We start from the raw sequence: 14,538 nt of genomic DNA, 5'->3' as shown, positions 1-14,538 counted from the left end.
GGGATGGGAGGGGGGGAGGGGGAAACAAGGAGCAGGGTGGGACACTAAACATCCTCCGTCGTGTTTCCCGGACTCTGGAAAGCCTCTTCTGCCTCCGCTTCCGTCTCCGCGCATGCGCTCCCGAAAATGCACGCGCAGGTATAAATATTCCCACCCCCGGACCCCGGCCACCCCCCTCCCCTCCCCTCCTCTCTCCCCCCAGCTTAAATACCCACCCCATCCCCTCCGCCACCCACCCCCCGCCCCCCGTCTCCAGGCACCCCGAGTGGGTGTCAGGACACCTCGATGATCTCCATGCTGCCCGAAAAGCTGGACTGTTTGCTGATTTTGCCCAGCTCTTCGCGGGCCCTGCCCTCCGACATGGTCTCCTCGAACTCCATCTGGCAGCTCCTCCGCTTGAACTGCTTCTCGGCGCCGGCTTCCTCATGCCAGCTGTGCCGCCCGTCCCGCGGCTCGGCCCGCGCCTTGTCCCTCAGTCTGATCTCGCAGCCGCCTGCCACCCCGCCGCAGCCGAACGGCGCCGGGTAGGGGCTGCCCCCGGCGAACAGGCTCCCGCCGCTCCCGCCGGTGCTGCCGGAGTCGACGCCAAAGTACCAGCCGGCCTCGCCCGACGGCGTGCTGGGGGACTCCAGGTGCACCCCGCTCCACGTGCTGCTGGTGCTGGTGGCGCCGGGAGCGGCGCTCGGTTGGGCGAGCCGTGGCGGCAGCCCGTCCTCGGCGCCGGGGCTCTTGCGGGCAGCGCTGGCCCCGCCGACGTTGAGGCTGAGCCCGTGTGCCGGCGAGCCCGCGGCGTGCCGGTGCTTCCGCCGCTGCCTCACCTTAGCCTCCAGCAGCAGGTCCGGCCCGTTCGGCCGGTCGGGGCTGTCCGCCCCCGGGGAGAAGGGGCCGAGGCCGCCGGGGCCCGAGGGGCTGTCCAGCTTGCAGAGTTTTGGGGCGTCCCCGGGTCCGGGGGGTCCGGGTGGGTCCTGGCGAAGGCTGGGGGAGTAGGCGGACTTGATGTCCAAGGAGAAGGAGCGCTTCAGGCGGTTGGTGTCCTGGATGCGCTCGGAGGAGAGGTGCAAGCCGTTGAGCCCCTGCTGCAGGGTGGTGGGCGACAGGACCTTGGGGGCGCCGCCCTGCCGCTCGCAGTCACCGTGGGGGGATGCCGCAGCGGTGCCTCTCGGCACCTCCTCGGCCTTCTCTGAGGTAGGTGGGGGGGGGGGGTGCCGGCTGCTCTCAGCTGCCTCCGCTGGGTCCTGCTGGGTGTCTCCCTCAACCCGGTCACCCTTTGACTTCAGGGCCTTGAGGAGCTTCAGGCTCCTCTCGTACTCCAGGAGCTGGCCCAGAAAGTTGAAGTTGGGCGAGATGGACGGGCGACGGTCCTTCACAAACCTGCGAAGAGACACAGACAGCCCCGGTTGGTGCTTGGCCCTTCGGTGGGTCACCCCTGCTCTCAGCGTCTTTGGGCAGAAGCAGCATCACCCAAGATGATCTGACCACACCCTCTGAAGAAAGGGGTGTTGGGGATCCTCAGGATGCCCCAGGGGTAGAGCTGGGACTGTCTCCTCCCTCCATGTTACAGCCCCAAGCTATTCCTCCTTGCACGCACTTGATGAAGGCAGGTTTAGTTTGGTTTCATTGGGAAACAGTTAACTGGAGACAGGGCTGTAAGGAGCTCCCAACCTCTCCTTCTGGGCCCAGCCTGCTTTCCTTCCCAGCATCAGCTCTGCCTGCCCTGTGGGGAAAACTCACCTGTAAGCATCATCTGACGACATACCCATGGTCTTCATGATGTAGGCGATGGCGATGGTGGCCGAGCGGGAGATCCCAGCCAAGCAGTGCACAATCACCTGGCAGCTGGACACCTTGGCCTTGTCTGGAGCACGGCAGAGGAAACAGGGAGAAAAGCAACAATGCTGTCAAGAGAGGGCAAGCAAAAGGACTCCAGCCTCCCTCCCAGGCCCTCAACCCTTGCGTGTGAAAGGACAAGGGTTGCTGGAAGCAAGATCATTGAGAAAAGAAGAGGAGCTTTGAAAGCTGAGAAGTGGAAAGTCTGCAACCACTGTAACCACCAATGACTCATGCTCACCAATGAACTCAATGGACTTGTCCAGCCAGGGGAGCAGCTTCTCACAGTAGTTGTCATTGACAGGAATGCGCATGAAGTGACTATCACAGATGAAGTCTGGCTTGGGACAGGAGTTGCTGGCGTTGAGGACGTAGCTTATCCCGTTCTGCGTCATCAAGTCCTGGTGGGAAAGAAGAGGACCAACGATCAGCTGGGCTCAGGCAGCGCTGAGTGCTGAAGATCTGCCTTGCCATGCCCTCCCTTGCCTTTTCCCATCCCAATATTTGCTCCTGTGGGTCTCCCAGCGTTGCCTTGGCCTAGCTGATAGTGGCACAGCAGAGAGAAGGTTGTATTAATTTTGATGGCACAGGTTTGAACCTCAGCTGATCTTAGGAGGAGAGGCTGAGTGCCCTGGAGCTGATGAGTCTGGAGAAGACTAAGAGGGGACTTAATAAATGTTTCTAAATATCTGAGGGCTGGGGGTCAGGAGGCAGGGGACAGGCTCTGCTCACTTGCACCCTGGGGTAGGACAAGGAGCAATGGATGTAAACTGCAGCAGAGGAGGTTCCACCTCAACATGGGGAGGAACTTCTTCACTGTGAGGGTCACAGAGCACTGGAACAGGCTGCCCAGAGAGGTTGTGGAGTCTCCTTCTGTGGAGACTATCAAGCCCCATCTGGATGCACTCCCGTGTGACCTGTGCTGGATTCTATGATCCTGCTCTGGCAGGAGGTTGGACTTGATGATCTTCAGAGGTCCCTTCCAACCCCTAGCATCCTGTGATCTTTGCTTTGGTCCAAACACAAGTAAGCAAGACCAAGGACCCATGGAAAGGGGGTCCCAGAGGAGAAAATCCAAGGATTTAAGCAGGAGAGGAACAGCAAAATACAAGAAAGAAACCCAGCCAAATCTCTGGCTGAAAGCTTTAAGAGTATCTGCTGAGGGAGAGAGGGGGTATCTCACCAGCAGTGGGGTGAGTCAGTGGCAGCACCCCATGCTAACCAATGTCAGTGCATGGCTTTGCTCCCACACTGCTCAGAAACACATCAGGATTTGTTCTCAGACTTGTGAATCATTCACATTTCTTCACTGTGAACACAAACTCTTGTGTTAGGGCACAGGCAGGTGGCAAGGGGAAACTTCTCCTCCCTCATTCTGGCACTGGGGTGAAACTGGACCAGAAAGCTGGGGAGAGACTTTTGAGCAGGGCCTGTTGTGACAGGACGAGGGATGATGGTTTGAACTAAAAGAGAGAGATTCAGAGGGGAGAGAAGGAACAAATGTTTGCCACTGAGGGTGGTGAAAGCCTGGTCCAGGTTGCCCAGAGAGGTGGGAGATTCCTGGAACCATCCCAGGTCAGGTTGTATGGGTCTCTGAGCAACCTGCTCTAGTTTGCAGATGTCCCTGCTGACTGCAGGAGGGTTGGAGTAGATGACCTTAAAAGCACCCTTAAAAGGTCCCTTCCAACCCAAACCAGGCTGGGATTCTGGGACTGGACTTGTTTCCCATGTCTTTTCTGCTTTGGCCACTTAATGGCCACCCTCACTGCCCATATTTCTGACTCAGTAAATGCAACAGTAGAAGGGAGACCTTAGGTAAATAGGGTCAGATGACAAACTGCAATGAGGGGGTAAGGTTCAACCCATGAGTCACCCAGCAGGGAACTGGCTTGCTGGGTGCATACTGCTGCACCCACACCAACCTCCTTTCCTTCCTTCCTAGGGCCATGGTCAGCTTCACCATTATGCAGTGCTGACACCAGATTCATGGCTCACCTGACCCCTGTCTCTATCTCCATCCCAACTGTACAGCTGGGGGTAGGTGGCTCATAAAAAAATGGGGGAACACTTGTGCCAGCTGCTGGGTCTCAGTGCCTGGTCTGGGCTATTGCAGGGAAGACCCAAAATGAAACAGGAGGAGAAAACATGGAGATGAAAAGAATCCTTCCACACATCAGAGTGTGTGGAGCCTGCATGTGGGAGGTCTCCTCTGCAACACCCTGGAGCAGAGAAGCATCATCTATGCATGGCTCCACACTTGACCCTGCTCTGCTTCTGGCCACACAGCTCCAAGGGATGGACACAACCCTCCTAGGAGAAGGGGAGGGATGGAAAACACCAATTTCCCTGCCTGACATTGGCTCCTCAGGAGACCACACCAGGGTTTCGTCCCTGGCTTCTCCTGCAGCCGGTTCCTGCCTGGCCCAGCAGAGCGCAGCCTTGGCTCCACGGAGTCAGCCCAGCTCCTGGGCTCACATTCCTGGCATTTTTCTCTCCCATTTCCTTCTACTCCCTGTATATAATTCCACTCTCCCTCCTTTCTGTCTCCAGTCCTGCTCTGGCGTCATGGTCCCTCTCCCCCCCTGCCTGCCCTGGGTGAGGACAAGGAGCCCTGTCTGGCTCCCTCCTGCCCGCGGCAGCCAGGCTGCCTGGCAGCGTTTCCACTGCAATTCCTTTCTGTCTTATTGGTGTGATTTTTCCCTTTAAACAGAACTCCTACCCTGGTGTGATGTCCCAGCACAGCCCTTCCAGCATCTGTCCCTCTTTTCTCCTTTCTCCTGCTGTCTTTGGCTTCCAAGGAGATCCCAGGGTTGCTGACATTGGTGTTATCTCACTGGTCAGGCAGGTGGGCGCGAAGCTGGCTCGTGTCCCACATCTCCCTCCAGCTGTGGTAACTCCTCCTCCATACCCAAGTGTTCTTCCAGCTGTGCTCCTCTTGCCCCTGGGTATGCTACAGGTACTTTGAGGTTGGTGACACCCTGTCCCAGGTTGCCCAGAGAGGTGGTAGATGCCTCATCCCTGGAAACATTCTAGGTCAGGTTGTTTGGGGCTCTGAGCAAACTGCTGTGCTTGAAGCTATCCCTGCTCACTGCAGAGGATTTGGACTGGATGACCTTTATAGGTCACTCACAACTCAAACCATTCTATGATTACACTTGGAAAGAGTCTGGCCACCCCAAAGCTCATCAATTATACAGAATTAGAATCATAGAATCAATAAGGTTGGAAAAGACCTCAAAGATCATCAAGTCCAACCTGTCACCCAAGACCTCATGAGTACTAAACCATGGCACCAAGTGCCATGTCCAATCCCCTCTTGAATACCTAAATTAACTGGGTTGGAAAAGACTTTTGAGATCATCCAGTCCAACCTATCACCCAGCACCATCTAATCAACTCAATCATGGCACTGAGTGCCTCATCCAGTCTCTTTTTAAACACTTCCAGTGATGGTGACTCCACCACCTCCCTGGGCAGCACATTCCAATGGCCAATCTCTGTGACGAATTCCTTCCTAGCATCCAGCCTAAACTTCCCCTGGCACAGCTTGAGACTGTGTCCTCTCCTTCTGCCACTGGTTGCCTGGGAGAAGAGGCTGATCCCCACCTGGCTACAACCTCCCTTCAGGTAGGGCAAGACAGCTCATCCTGTCCAGTTCCACCAGGCTCTGCCTGCGCACTCCTTCCCTTCAGCCTTCTGGTAGGGTCAGACCCCCCACCCACGGTTCTCCTACCAGGCAGGAAAGGAATCCCTAATGCCCTCAGTCCTCTCCATTCTGGGGTCCCTGATGGGACAGGGCAGACATGTCCCCTCAGCAGGGCCATACCTTGTTTAGGACGTCCTTCTGGGAGCCCAGGTAGAGATGTGGCAGGATGCGTGTGGGGCCAACGTTGGCCACGGGCAAGCATGGCTGGGAGATGCTCATGGGCAGGATGGCAGCTGGCTTCCCCTCACAGAGCCCTGGGAAGCAGGATGAGAAGGTGGCAAAGCCTCCTGTGGAGAAAATGAGGACATTGAGCTCATAGCAGTGAGGCTGAGAGACCATCCAGTATCTGCCACCCCGAGGCCTGGGCTGGGGCAAAGCGCTGATAACCCTGCGACACTGAGAACAGAGCCTGGAGGAGCAAGAAGCCAGCAGTGGTGGCAGAGCAGCGCAGACACCTTGTGATGACTGTGCCACACACATGGAGAAAGGAATGGAGAGCCAGCTCTGATTTTTCCTGCTGAAGATGGGCACGAATGCACACGTGAGGCATCCCACACCCCTCCTGCTCTTCACGACCTCTTGGCTGCCTGCAGCACTGTGAGGACAACCAGGGTCACCTTTTGATTGCAAAACCCAGCAGGACAGGATGAAGACAAGCAAGGCCACTGAGGCTCAAAGCTCCCTGGGTTGATGGAGCTCAGCCTAACCCTTGCCACAACAGCTACACTTATGCATTGTGGCTTCTGAGAGATGTCACCTCTAGCCAGCCCTGTCAAGCCCGTGACTTCCACCACACTGGACCACAGAGACCAGAGAAGACTTTGGGGCTTGACTGCTTTTGACTGTCAGAGGCATCAGGATGTACCCCTGGAGAGCCTTCTGAAAGTCCAAGTCTCTGCACTCAGGGCCATGGGAATCCCTTGCCCATCTCCACAGCTAACCAAGACCTTTTAATGAGTCTTTGGTAAGGACCTTTCCATTCAGTCTTCAGGAGCAAGGCAACCTTGTCACAGCCTCTATCTATCCTCTCCAGCACCTTCACAGCATTTCTTCTGATCCTCCTGCAGCACTTCCCTGGCTGCTGGTGTGACACCCAAGCTGTGATGGGGCATGCCTGGTACTGCAGACAACCCATCCCACATCTCTGAGAGATGAAGGTGATGGAGAAGCCGGAGGAGCACACAAAATCATGTTGATACCATCTGTGAACATCCAAGGTCCTCCATCACCATTCACCTCAGCAGCTCCCACTGCCCCAAGAGGAAGGTATCCTCCAACCAACCTCTTTCCTCCTCTCTCTGATGTACTCCTGGCTGGCAGCTGACACAGCTCCCAGCTTCAAAGCCCAGCCAAGCCAGGAAGGGGAAGAGTTAAAGCACCTTATCTTCTCCAGCACTTCCTCTTCTCTGGCTCCCTCTGAAATGACATCACCTCTCAACTGGGACATTAAATCAGAGGGAAAGCAGGAGGCCCAGCGCAGGTGCAGCACAGCTCCGGTTACTGCTCATCCTCGCACTGCTGCGGCCCCGCTGCCGAGGAGCCTAGCTCCCAGGCCAGAGCCCCATGCCCACGTGTGCCACCTCCCTGTGCCGCCCCCCTCCTTCACCCAGCGCTTCAGCACACCTCCTTGATGCTTGGGGGATGCTCAAGCAGAACCCCTGTGGGGGGTTTCCTTCAGCCGCCCCATGAGACGCCTGCAGCACACAGGGTTGAGTGGGGCTCAGGTTTGACCCCCAGGCAAAACAACAGGGGCATTTCTCCAGAGGAACCTGGCACCTTCTGGGGGAGCAGGGTGCAGGCAAGCACAGCCCTGAGGCCTGATCCCCATGTCCCCAGCCTCATGTGCTCAGTCATACCCCATCAGGAGCTGCCCAGGGTCATGCCCAGCTTTGTGCTGCCCTTTCAAAGTGGGGAGTGTGGGGTGATGTCACAGCCAGAGCAGGCCAGGGCATGCCACTCTCTTTCCCTCATCCACTTCTGCTGGCACTTGCTTGGCAGCAGAGGCTCTGCCAGCCCTGCTCAGGGAAGTCCAGGCAGAGGGGCTGTGGAGCAGGCAGGGATGTCTGCAAAGACCGGAGGATGCTGGCACCCAAAATGATGCCCATAGCTCACTCTGTGTGCCCCAAACACAACCCTGAGCCTGGGAGGCTGGGCACACTCCCATCCTGCCTGTCCTCATTTCCCCCACATTTGTAGTTGCTGAGGGCAGCTCAGGCTTGGGGGAAACCCTAGATGTGGAGCTGGGTACCCGACACCATCCCAACCTCCAAGCCACGCTCACCCCACCCCACCCCGGCTGCTCCAGCATGCCTTTCATTTTTAGAGAGCAAAGCAGCTCCTCAAAACAATCCCAAAGGCAGTGAATGTCCCTGGCTGGGCTCCAAATGTTACCTGGGCTTTCCCCCCTCTGCACCCTGAGCAGTGGATCCCAGCTTTGGCTGGGAGAGAGTGGAGGAGCCCCATGGGGTGAGGAGCTGGGCAGCACTGGGGCTTTGGAGTCTTCCCTCTTAACTCCCAATGCTGGTGCTGGGAGCACTGTTTCTCTTGGCACGTGTGGGATTAAGCTCAGGAAGGATTTGGATGTGACGTGGTGCTGGGGGATCTCTGGTGTCTTCCTGATGCTCCCCTCGAGCCTGGCACAGGTTTGCTGAGGAGGAGCTGGTCCCTGCACTGCTCGTGGCTCCAGCACTCCTGAGTTATTCCCTGGAAAACCCCAGTGTCTTCCTGCATCTACCTGAAACAGAGGTGGGGCTCAGCAGGAGAAGTGGGGATGTTTGAGGAACTAAGAGAGAACTGGGGATGCCTTCACTGCCCCTGTCTGAAAATGGAGGAGGGAGGAGCCTTAAGAGACATAAAACCCCTCAGAAGTGTTCAGCTCAAGCTGGGGCTGAAGAGAAATGCAGCTTTCTCCAGGGAGAGGAGTGCTGTCATACCCCAGAGGAAAGAGGGAAACTGAGGCAGGGGATGTTGCAGCAACCTAATGCCAGAAGAGGGCAATGACTGAAACCTCACTTCATCCCCCATCCCAGGCTCCACTCAGGGGGTGCTGGCCACCCTTCCACCTCCTGCTAGGCTCTGCAGGTCCTCAGCCCTGATCTGCATGGCTGTGGCAGCAAACAGCTGCTGGGGAGCCCTGTGGATTTCCCCTTGAGCAGCAACCTGCAGAATGAGGAACCCTGCTGCCAGCCTCTGCACCAGCAACTGGAGAGGACCCTGAGACAGCTACAGCCAATGTGAACAAAAAGCCTCAGTCCTGGTGCTGGGCTGATGGGCATGGAAGAGGTTCAGAAGGTGGAAGGAGAGAGGTATTGGACTGCTACACCTGGGGACCCCTCTGCTGACTTGGCTGTCCCCTTCAGGTGGTCTCTGGGGACATCCAACTCACGGTTGGGACACTGACAATATCTCAGGCATTGCCCATCACCTCTTTGCCAAGGCAGGGCAGCAGTGGTGGTGCAGGGAGGATGATTCAGAAGTTGACAAAGTCCTGGCTAGGACAGGGATGTGGTGTGGCATCATTTTCCTCCTGGTGGTAAGCCCCAGCTTTGGGGATTTGCAATCTGTTGAGCTGCATGGAAGTGAGGAGAGATGCTGCTGGGGATAAAAGGGAGGTGTGGGGCATATTAAGCAGGGCTGTGCCAGCTCCCTGCTGCTCCCTGTGTCCCACACCAGGACACCTTCCAAGGCTGCAGGGGTAAAGTGGAAACAGAGAGATGACTGAGCTTGAAAACCCTCTCATGTCTCACTCTGATAGCTGCAAACTGCCCACTGGCCTCCATCCCTGTGGGCTCAACTCCTTCAGAGTCCCTTTAAACCACTGGTCACAATGCTGTGCCCAGATGACTGCAAGAAGCTGAAAAAGGGCACCTACTGCACCCCAAACCCACACCCTCTGGGAGAACCACCTGCCTCTTGAACACCACCAACCCCATGAGTCTCCTAAATGCATGGCCAGGGACATCCTGAGCAGCAGGCATATGTCATGGTCACCAGGCTCCCATATGCATGGTGGAGCATCATAGGCTGGAAAAGACCTGCAAGATCATCAAGTCTAACCATTAACCCAGCACTACCAGGTCCACTGCTAAATCATGTCCCTCAGCACCACATCTACATGGCTTTTAGATCCCTCCAGGGATGGGGACTCCACCACTTTCAACCCAAAGCTTCCAGGAGGAAACAGAAAAAGTAGTGACCCTACCGTGCCATCAGTCAGCAAGGAGGGGAACAGCCCCAGCTGGAGCTACAAACCCTCCTTGGGCCAGCAGCCACCACACGCTACCTTGTTACCCCCCTAGCTGTTACACCAGCAGCTGGCAGGAGACCCACTGTGGGTATTAAAGAGGTGGCTTATAGCCCAGCCTCAGTGCTTCTGTATGGAGTGCTCAAGAGCAGGACCGGGAGCTGCTCAGAGACCAATTCCCCCCACCCAGGCGCTGGAGCTTTGGCAGCAGCCTCCGGCCCCACCGGCAGAGCTCACCTCTGCGCTCACGCTGGAGACCCTCGACCCAGAAGCTGCTGGCATCTGAAGGGGCTGCGAGAGGCCGAGCTGTGCCCAGCTCTCATTAGGATGCCTGCGGTGGCCGGGAGCGGCTGCCAGGCCGGCACGTGGCGAGGGGCAGCGGGCACGCGCCGGGGCTGCCACCGTGCCAGCACGGCTCCGGCACCGCTGAGCTGCCTCGCTGGCCGCCAGGCATGCCTCAAAGCCCCCTCCTCATCGCCCCACGCCCCTGGCATCGCGCTGCTCCCGGTGCTCTGGCACAGCCATCCCCGAGTGTCAAACCACCTTGCCGAACTGAGGCACGGCGGGAGACGATGGGAGCTGGGGGGGACTCACAAAGCCCCCGAGCCTTGGCAGGGCAGCGAGCCTGAGCGTTGGGATAGAACGGAGGCAGGGAAAGCAGAGGGGCCTGGCCCTCGGAGCCGCTGGGAAAGTCCCTGTCGGTGAAAGGCTGGGTGGGAGCCTGTTGGGGCCGGCAGCTGAGCCGGCGGCGTGATGAAACACTGCTGCTTGCCACCCTTACTCACGGCGCTGCGGGGCTCCCTCGGCACTTCCCGCCGCCGCCTCCAACGCTTCTGCGTTTTCCCCCTGCCTTCCTCCTCGCTGGTCCCCCTGCAGTCCCCTGGGATTTTCCCTAGCCCTGCCAGCGTTGCCCAGTGCCCACTTGCTTGCACAGCCTTCCCACCCACCTGGGTAAAGTCCCAGTGCCACCCAGCCTGGCCAGCTCGCCCTGTCTTGGCTAATGCTCCTTTGCTTCCCCCCAGCTCACCGGAGAGCAATCTCTGCTGCATGCCTGGTCCCCTTTCCCCTCCACACTCCCCTGCCCAGCCTCCGTGCTTTCCCCCAGCGCAGGTTTCACCCTCCCTTCATTCAGCACCAAATTTCATCACCCTGTTGCTGGCTCCATATATTTTTTTTGTTCCCCTAAGCAGTGGGGATGAGAGAGCAGATGAATCAGCCCTATTATGGATTCTTGCGAATTCCCCGTTTCCCCAGTGGTCACCCTGCACAGCCTCTGCCCATCTGCTGCTACATCACCCTGCTGCCTCCCAACCCGTGCCAGCCCACCCCAGCCTCACAGGCTGGTCCCAGACCCTACTCCCTTTCTCTCAAGCAAGCAGAAAATGTCCTTAAAACAAAACAAAACAAACACAGAGGAAAAGCTGCAGAAAGGAAGCCCTCCACCCACACAACCACAGCCACGCTCCCCGAGCTGCTGGGCTTGATTTCCCTCCAGTGACTGTGCCTGCTTTGGACCAGCCTTACTCGTTCTAAGTAAAGAGAAATGTGTCATTTCCAGGAGTGACTTATTGCTAATGACACCATCACTGGGTTATGTGCTTCGTGCCACAAAAACCTGTCAAGCACTTTTAGCAGGCTCCCATTTTAAGTGGAGATGGAGGGGAAGTTTCTTGATCCAACCCTTCGCTAATCTAGGTCATTCCAGGCTCTGCATATTTTTAAGCTGCTCCAGTTAATATCCCCTTCCTCCACTCGCCCTTCACCCTGGCACTGGGGGGGTGTGTGGAAGCACTGCAAACCCCCTTGTCAGGCTGAAAGCCCCCGAAAGATGGGCAGGCAGCAGCAGCCTCAGTGAAGCGAAATGGCTCCGTCGGGCAGCTGCCTGGCTGCGGGCAGCAGCAGCACAGAGCTCTTCCAGCTCCCCTCACTCTCTTCATCCTTCCCCCACCGCCACCACCCCCTCTTTGCTCGAGATGTGGTGACCCCTCCAAACCAGCACCCAAACCAGCCGAGATCACATCACAGAACCACAGAATGGTTTGGGTGGGAAGGGACCTCAAAGATCATCTACTTCCAACCCCCTTGCCATGGGCAGGGACACCTTCCACTAGCCCAGGTTGCTCAAAGCCTCATCCAGACCAGCACTGAACAATTCCAGAGATGGGGCACCTACCACCTCTCTGTTCCTCTGCCTCACCACACTCATAATAAAGACTTCATTTTGTTTCAAAACCTAATCTAAGCCTACCCTCTTTCACACGAGATGCTGGCGGCAGAGCCTGCCCTGGCTCCTGCAGCTTTCTTCCTTCCCTTCTCCTCTGCTCCTTCCACACCCTCACCCAGCTTGCCAGGACGGAAGAGGCTTCAGGGGACTCCCAGAGCAATCCCCAAAAGGCCAGGTCAGCCTGAGGGGACCCCAAGCGGGACCCACAGTCCGAAGAAGTTGCCCCCTCCCCACGCAGCTCCTTTCCAGCAGGACCAGCCCAGCTGCCTCCGCACCTTGCCCGGGGCTGGCAGCTGCCGACCGCTCGCCCCCTGCTCGCCGGCTCCGCTCCACAAAAGGGGCTCCAGCCCCCGGGCAAAGGCAGGCTCGTTCCCCTCATCCCCCCTCCATCTTCCCGGGCAAGAACGGAGCCGGCCGGGCGGACCAACCTCTCATCTCCCTGCTCTCCTTCATCCTCCGCACCCTTATTTTCAGCTTCATCTGCCCTTCGCGCATGTCTGGCCAGAACTGGTCCTCGGAGGGAGCGATCATTACATCCACGGGCATTCAGGCTCGCTGGGGCACTTCTTCCCTCCTTCAAACAGCAGCTTAAAAAACCACTAACCCCAAGGCCCCCCACAAAAAACCCACCCCAACAACCGCCCGTGGCTCCAACCTTCAGGCTGAAAATACGAAAAGCCTTAAAAAAAAAAAAAATCTTAAAAAAAAGGCAAGGAGGGTTTGGGGGTGGCGGGGGGGAGGCTTGTGTAGCCCCTCTTCTCCCCAGCCACCTTCGTCTTCCTCCTGCCTCGGTGGCCGGTGGCGGAGCTCAGCCCCGGCGCAGCAACCGCGGCCCCGCCGCTCCATCCGCCGCCGCGCTCATAGCTAACGGGTCAGGCATGCGGCCGCATTCCTTACTCAGCACACAGACACGCAGCGCAGCCCCCCCAGCTTAAAGGCACAACCCCCATTTTCCTCCCCGCCCAGGCTGATCTGTGAGCAGCGCAGGATTTGGCCCTGAAGGAGGAAATTTATGAATAAGGGAGTCGGAAAGAAGGTGGTGATGCTCACATCTCCTCTTAACAGTCAGAACCTCCCAAGCGTTGCTCTCCATCCCTGCTGTACCCCCAGAACCCTCACGGTGGGGGCCCTGCCCCCCTTCCCACTGCTGCTTCTGGCAGGGTTGACCTGAATCCCCTGGGAGATGTTTCAGTGGGAATCCCAAATCTGAAGAGCAATGCCACGATCTTGGCTTCGCCAAAGGGGAAACTGAGGCACACACACACAGAATTACTTAACACCATAGCATCATAGAATCACAGGCTGGTATGGGTTGGAAAGGACCTTTTAAGGTCACCTAGTCCAACCTCCCTGCAGTCAGCAAGGACATCTTCAAGAGAGAAGGTTGCTCAGAGCCCCAAACAACCTGGAATGGTTCCAGGAATAAAGGATCTTAGCTGGGCTTATCTGTGTAGGGCAGAGCTGTGGACCAGGCAGCAGATCCCTAAGCTCCAGTTTGTCTTTCCTCTTGATGCCCCCACAGAGAGGATCACCCAGGAGAGATGCTTATCCTGGAGTAGCTGCAAACAGCTGGAGATGACCATGCCCCAGCAGCTGGTGGGGAATGGGGCTGGCACTGAGCTGCTCACACCTGTGTGCACCCACGGCAGATGGAGTTAACTGCTTAATCCCAGCAGAGCAGGACTGGGAGCTGGAGGAGATGCACTCTCTGGTAAAGCCTTCTCACATGTTCAGCTAGAAGGGACATATAGGAACCATAGAATGGTTTGGGTTGGAAGGGACCCGCAGAGGAGATCTAGTCCAGCTGCCCTGCAGTCAGCAAGGGACATCTGCAGGTTGCTCAGGGCCCCAAACAACTTGACCTGCAGTAGTTCCAGGGATGGGACATCTACCACCTTTCTGGGCAATCCCCAAGGGTCTCACCACCCTCAGTGTAAAACATTTCTGTCCACAGTCCCCCCTGGGGGTCTACCCACCAGCCATGGCTTCTAAAGCAGGAGGTGGGGGGGGTGATGTATTTTTCTCCTTTGTGTTTGTCCTGGAGGTCAGAATTACTTGTCCCCCCTCTTCCCACTCATGGGACTCCTTAAGACATCTCCACACAGCTCCTTATGAGTTTATTGGTCTGAGCCCAGGCCTCCAGAAAATCATTCAGGATTATAGTAAGCGAGGAGGGAAGGGAGGGAGGGGGGAGGCATGTATTGTGCCTTTGAAAATCTGCAGCTTTACAGGCTGAAAAACCCCAGGCTGAGCCATATGTGAGTGACTTCAGTGTTTTTCCTTTGAATGACATCACATGAGATGAGGTCATTGGCATGAACTAAGTGCTGTCCCCTCCCCCCCCAGCCGAGTGGAGCCAGCCTCCTAACGAGCCTTGTTGTTGTAACAAATATGGTTTGATTATTATCAGATGTGGGTCAGAGGTTGGAGAGAATTCAAAGCCTGCTCCAACTAGGCTGGGAGAGAGAGGAGCAGCGTTCCCCCAAGAGCCATGCTGGGGAAGCAGCTCCTGCAGCAGCTACCCAGGGGATCTGTGCT

At 57.2% G+C, this 14,538-nt stretch overlaps 1 protein-coding gene across 5 annotated transcripts in view; it reads right to left on the bottom strand.

The window, feature by feature from the left end:
- Positions 1-242: 242 nt before the first annotated feature.
- Positions 243-14,538, bottom strand: part of DUSP8 (dual specificity phosphatase 8) — a 46,732-nt gene continuing 32,436 nt past the window's right edge. For 4 of the 5 annotated variants that reach the window (XM_054171797.1, XM_054171796.1, XM_054171798.1 and 1 more), the window contains exons 4-7: positions 5,654-5,820; positions 2,069-2,228; positions 1,732-1,855; positions 243-1,371 (exon numbers count right to left, since the gene is read on the bottom strand). In XM_054171797.1, coding sequence (XP_054027772.1) covers positions 273-1,371; positions 1,732-1,855; positions 2,069-2,228; positions 5,654-5,820 — 1,550 coding nt within the window. In that variant the 3' untranslated portion in view covers positions 243-272. Of the gene's footprint in view, positions 1,372-1,731; positions 1,856-2,068; positions 2,229-5,653; positions 5,821-12,428; positions 12,597-14,538 lie in introns of those variants that run through there. The other variant, XM_054171799.1, reaches the window with a different exon arrangement.

The sequence above is a fragment of the Dryobates pubescens genome, chromosome 22 (assembly GCF_014839835.1).
Source record: "Dryobates pubescens isolate bDryPub1 chromosome 22, bDryPub1.pri, whole genome shotgun sequence".
Lineage (NCBI taxonomy): Eukaryota > Metazoa > Chordata > Aves > Piciformes > Picidae > Dryobates > Dryobates pubescens.
Note: the sequence above shows the minus strand (reverse complement) of the source record. Positions and strands in the feature narration are given on the sequence as shown.